Raw genomic sequence first — 6,357 nt, 5'->3', positions numbered from 1 at the left:
TTGATTCCCACGTCAGGTATCAACACAAAATGAGGATATTTGACAATGGAAATAAATGCAAGAAACATATCTAGAGAGAAAGAGAGATGATGCATAGAAAAGGCAAGTGCATTTGAATTGCTAAAATGAAAGCATTACATTCTATCCGGCATTGAACTGTCCAAACAGGGACAATTTAAGGATTTTTATGCACCAAGGAGCACACTGTATCTATGCCTGGCCACATAAAAACCCTTAAATGGGTAACTGATTGTCTTAATCTATATACAATCACATCAAAATTTGTAATCTAAATGAACATAATTCAAAATACAACTCATTTCTAAATGTAGAATCAAAGCAAAAGAACTGGTAACCTAAGTTGTTTTCCTGCAACAAGTCTCACCAGATATAAGCACCACCTGTTCTCCATACATAAACAGATAAACAAAACTCAGAGCATCACATTGAATAACATTGAATCTTTATTTCACCAGTAGTAACAAAAAGAAATGCTCAATACAAGTGTAAGAGGTTTATCCTCCTTTCTTTTTATTAAACATGGTGATGGGGATATTCTTTTCTAACAGATGGGTGTAATCTAGTTAGTCCCATACATGAAAATAGACATGACCAAAATCTAAAAATCCTAATCAATCTAACAAAATCCAAAACCCAAAATAAGATTCAAAACAAACCAAAATGGATGCCTAAACTGCAAAAACTACACAAGAAGCATCTACATGCATCTACCAACCAGTAACCACCTGTAGTTTCTCCAACAATACATGACATCGATAAACTTCTGCTTTTGATTTTTCTGTATAGCATAAATTAGAAAAGATTCAAGTGACTAAAATTTTTCTATGGATGGTAACTGGCCAAGAAAAGCTAATCACATTATATATAGTAAAAATTAGAAAAGATTCAAGTGACTAAAATTTTCTTATGGATGGTAACTGTCTAAGAACAGTTTAGCCATTTGTTCCAGATGACATGGATTGACGACTCATTTGAGTTACACATGACTTGTCAGAGTAAACTTAGACCCTAGTTTGGAACCACAAATAAGCCTTCAAAATATGCCCAACTCGGCCAAGTCATAACTCAACTCGGGATGTTCTAATTAATCTTTTAAATGAATGAAGATAATGCAGCACATCATTACAATCAATTGAAGAAACATGGATGAATTACCTCCAACCAATAACGGAGCAACTTAGAAATGGAATTCATCTAATTTGCTTTTTGAACTTTTTCTTTGAAGTTGTATACACATAAACGAATGTGTATACACTCTCCCCCAAAGGCAACCCTTCCTATAGCTAAAGATGATATAGCTTCTTCTAACGTGCACCAGGGGTGACCGTGTAGATACCACTGCCAATTTGGCTTCCAAATCCCTCGCTCTATATGGAGACATGCTGGTTGAACTCACCTCACACGTCTGTAAGATCAGAAAGCTGACCAAGCTTTCCTTATTGTGTAGATTACATGCATCCAAAAGCAGCCAAAACATGTCAATTTTCTCTTTGCCTTCGTTTATATTGTACAGCAGACATCAGCACTGCTGGGATCAAATGACGAGTGGGTCTAATATTGCACACGTGTGCCTTGATCGCATTTGCAAGGCATCAGCACTACTGAGATCAAAAGCTGAAAAGCTAGCTTCTCTTTCATCAGAGAGTGAACCCAAAATCCCTAGCAAACCGTAATCTTTTCTTCTTTTGGGTTCTTGTCTTTGGGTGGATTGAATATGAAATCCTAGTGAAATCCATGGCTAGGGTATCCAGACTAAGATGCCGTCAGAAAAAATTGAAGGCTTATGATCTCTCTACTCTATTAGAGTTTCTTCCCTCGGTGTCAGATGCTTCTCAGCCACGGCCTCTGCATGAAAAAAATTTGAAACTGAACCACAAATCTAGGCAGAAGCTAGTAGAGAAGGAAAGCAACCAGTTGAGAGCAGTCCTTAACCACCCTATTTTCCAATCCGACCCGCTATCTGCCATTCATCAGCATCTTGCAAGAACACAACCTTTGCCAGTAAGCAGCCAGGAGAAACGTTCAGGCAGGACGGACAAAAAGAAGAAGAGAAAACGTTCTAAGGTTTCGTCAGGTGGTCAATCAATGGAAACCTAGCTATGAGTTTGCATCTTTTTGGCATTTCAAGTTAGCCTATCTTCAAATCAATATGAATGGATGCGTGGTAAGCTGTTGAAACAAAAAAAAGGGTATTTAGAGGGCTGTTGTTCTTTTGTGATTTTCGTCTCATTTCTGTTGTAGGAACTGACACGTTATTGAGGTAATGTCAAACGACGGGGAGAGAGAGAGAGAGAGAGAGAGAGAGAGAGAGAGAGCATTACCTGTGTTGGTGAAGAGATCGACAGGAAGACAGAGGTGGGAGAGATGTGTGCGGCTAGCGCTGGGAGAGGAACAGACGGAGTGAATGAGAGAGAGAGAGAACAAAGGCCTCTTTAGGCGGATTGCGTACTGAGTAACTCAGTACCTTAATGTACTGAGTAAACCATGTGGGGTCCACCGTTATTTATTTATTTTATCCACTGTTAATACATTTTAATAGATAATTTTAAGTCTTGATACCAAAATGGAAGAATATCTAAACCTCACGTGGACCACACCACGGGAAACAGTTTGTTTGAACCTCTACCATTGAAAAATTCATGGAGGTCATAGAAGTTTTGGATCAAGCTGATGTTTGTTTTTTTCTCTTCATCTATGTCTTTGTGATCTTAAGAACAGGTTGGATGACAAATAAACATCACTGTGGGTCCTAAGAAGTTTTCAACGGTGGAAATCATTATTCCACACAATTTCCTGTGGTATGGTACTCTAGAGCTTTGGATTTACTTAACATTTTGGATCAACCCCTTAAATTAGCGGGAAAAAAGGATGGACGGTGTGGATAAACCACATATATTCACAGTGGAGCCCACATCAATGTATGCTTTGTGGGGAACGGATTGGCTACTCCCCCTGACACCAGCCCCGTGGCTGGTGGTTGGTGCTCTTTGGGCCCCACCATGATGTACGTGTTTCATCCATTCCGTTCATCCATTTTTACAGATCAATTTATGGCTTTATACAAAAAAATTGATAGGGATATAAATCTTAGGTGGGCCACACCATAGGAAAAAATAATGAATGGATATTCACCATTAAAATCCTCCTAAGGCCCACTGTACTGTTTATTTGAAATCCAATATGTTGATTTGGTCATAAAGACCTAGATGAATGGAAAAAATAAATATCGACTTGATCCAAAACTTTTATTCCCCCAAAACGTTTTTAATGGTCAAAATTCATTCAAAACTATTTCCTGTAATGTGGTCCACTTGAGATTGAGATATAATTTATTTTTTTACTTACATCATAAAATGATATATAAAAATATATGGATGGCATGGATGACACACATACATCATGGTGGGCCCCACAGAGCACCAACCACCAGCCAATGGCTGGTGTCAGGGGGAGTAGCCAATCCTTTTGGGGGCCATAAAAGTTTTGGAGAAAGCTGATCTTTGTTTTTTCCCTTCATTAGGGCCTGTATGATCTAATCAACCGATTGGATGTCAAATAAACAGTACTGTGGCCCTTAAGAGGATTTTAATGGTGGATATCCAATCAATATTGTTTTCCTATGATGTGGTCCACCTTAGGTTTATATCCCTATCATTTTTTTGATCAAGCCCTAAAATGATTGGTAAAAATGGATGAACATAATGGATGAAATGCATACATCATGGTGGGGCCTACATAGCACCGAATACTAGCCAACGGGTGGGTGGCAGGGGAGTAGCCAATCTGTTCCCATCCATGCTGGTATTTGTGGTGTGGTCCATTTAATCTTTGGAAATGATTCATTTTTGGAATAATTCTCTTAAATGATCTCAAAAAATGGATGAACGGTGTGGGTTGATCCCAAATTTTTGGTAAATCCAAAGCTCAAGTGGACCATGCCACACGAAACAATGTGGAATAATGATTTCCACCATTGATACCTTCCTTCGGCCCACAGTAACGTTAATTTATTTGCCATCCAACCTATTCATAATATGAAATATACATGAATGAAGAGAAAACACAAACATTAGCTTGATCCAAAACTTCTATGGCCTCCATGAATTTTTCAATGGTAAAGGTTCAATCACACTATTTCCTGTGGTGTGGTCCACTTGAGCTTTGGATATGCTTCCTTTTTTGTTCTTTAGACCTCAAATTATCTGTTAACGTGGATAAACGGAATGGATAAAATAAATAAATAACTGTGGACCCCACAAAGTTTACTTTGGTAAAGGTAATGAGTAACTCACCTAAATGTAGAGTGGTTTCTTTAAAACATTCATAATCATATATTAGGCTTGGCTTAATGTGATTCACATATCCAAACCACTCATTATGTGTGTCCCACTTGGATGAGGGGTCAGACCAAGTTTTAGCCGCATCCAAAACTCATGTGGGCCCCACCAAGTGCTTTTATATTTTTTATGATGTCTTGACATGGTTTTATATGGTATGGTCCACCTGAGTTTCATTTACTAATGATTTTTGAGATATCTCATAACCTAAAGGGGACACATTAAATGCACGGTGTTGATGTTCGACACACACCATGATGGGGCCCACAAAACTTATCAACATTAATTCGTAGGTTCTCGCGAGGTCAATAAATTGGGTCACAATTTTGACAATAATATTTAGTCCATTTTATATGTATAGTCCATTCACTCTATTTTATTGATCAATACCCACAATTTGACTAGTTACTCACCTCAATCAGGCTAGCTACATGTGAGAAAGGTGTTGGGAATACAAGATTGATCAACAATTTGAGTGAAATTTTATTTAAACATATGAAGTTATTTACTCTTCAATCTGGACTAATTCGATTGTCCAAAAACGGTTAAATGTTCAATTAGTGGATGTGCCTAATAATTTATTAAAAAATATTTTTTTTCATAGATAAATATCAATTTCCATTCAAAAATTACATTTTTTTTCAAAATATATATTTTTTTACTCTTAATTTTTCTTTGAAAACTTTTAACAAAATTTCATTTTTAATATAAAATATTTCAAACAAATAAATTAAAATACAAATTCTGAATTTTTATTTTCAAAATATCTTAAATTTTCACAATTTCTAATTTTTTTCCCAAAAATTCCAAAGTGCCAATTTTTTTTCTTTAAAAGCATCATGTTGTTTTCAACTTTTCAATTTTTTTTTTTAAATTATATATATTTTTTCAAAATCTTAGTGTTTTTATAAATAACTTTTTCTTTTAATTTTGAATTTTGAACATTTTCAATTATTTTTCAAAATCACAAAATTTTTTAACTTATTTATTTTTTGTTTCAAAATGTTTGTTTTTTGATAAAGTATCGATTTTTTAATATTGTTCTATTTTTAAAATTTTCAATTCTTTTTCACTTCTCCATTTTTTTAAAAGCATTTTATTCGAAATTGTCAATTTTAATTGAACTTCACAATTTATTTATTTTTTTTTTCAAATTTCAAACTCTCATTTTCTTTTTTAAAATATTTTCATTTTTCAACATTGTGAAAATTTTCACATTTTTAAAAATATTTTTAATTTTCTTTTTCAGGATATTATTTTTTCTCAAAATCAAATGCTTTTTTTTTTTCAAATTTATCAACTTTATTCAATATTCTTTTTTGTTCCCACAAAATAGATTTCTAATTTTTCAAAAACTAATTTTTTTTCTCAAACATTGTTAAATTTTTTAAACTTCTCAATATTCTTTTTCATGTGATATTACATATCATTTAAATATTAGTTTAAAATTAAAAAATAAAAATTAAAATTCCACTCATTTGATATAAAAACAAAATAAATTCTTTTTGCATTCAATCAATTGTTAAAAAAATAATCTTAGATACAAATATGTACAATTAAACCACTGAAATTATATTAAAAAACAATTATTAGACTACAAAAAAACTTAATTTTCCACCATATTCTTAAAAAAATGAAAAAACAAATAATGTTTAGGCAAAAGTCCTTTTACGACGGACCTGATCCATCGCAAAATCAACTGAAAAGCCCGCCGTTTGGTATTTTGGGTAGGAATTTGCAACTGTTCGTTTTGCGTCGCCAAATCAAAATTTGTGACGGATTTCGTCCGTCGCCTAATTACGACCGACGGATTTTGGTCCGTCGCTAAATTTCGCGACGTTTGGCCTACGGATATTTGAGAAGGATGAGCTTAGCGATGGACTTTTTTCGTTAGCGACGGATTAAATCCGTCGTTAAACCAAGAGATTTTTGCGACAGACGAAGTCCGTCGCAAAAATACGTCGCAAATTGGCCATTTAGGCGTAGTGTTAGGGATTTG

General features: G+C 34.5%; 1 protein-coding gene across 1 annotated transcript; it reads left to right on the top strand.

Annotated features, from left to right (window-relative positions):
* The first annotated feature begins 1,755 nt into the window (after nt 1-1,755).
* LOC131254205 (uncharacterized) lies at nt 1,756-2,285 on the top strand. Its single transcript, XM_058255203.1, has 2 exons — nt 1,756-2,095; nt 2,263-2,285. Exons 1-2 carry the CDS (start codon nt 1,756-1,758, stop codon nt 2,283-2,285), a joined length of 363 nt encoding a protein of 120 aa, XP_058111186.1.
* The last annotated feature ends 4,072 nt before the right edge of the window (nt 2,286-6,357 follow it).

This window comes from Magnolia sinica, chromosome 8, assembly GCF_029962835.1.
Source record: "Magnolia sinica isolate HGM2019 chromosome 8, MsV1, whole genome shotgun sequence".
In the NCBI taxonomy this organism is placed as follows: domain Eukaryota; kingdom Viridiplantae; phylum Streptophyta; class Magnoliopsida; order Magnoliales; family Magnoliaceae; genus Magnolia; species Magnolia sinica.
This window is presented reverse-complemented; position numbering and strand designations above follow the sequence as displayed.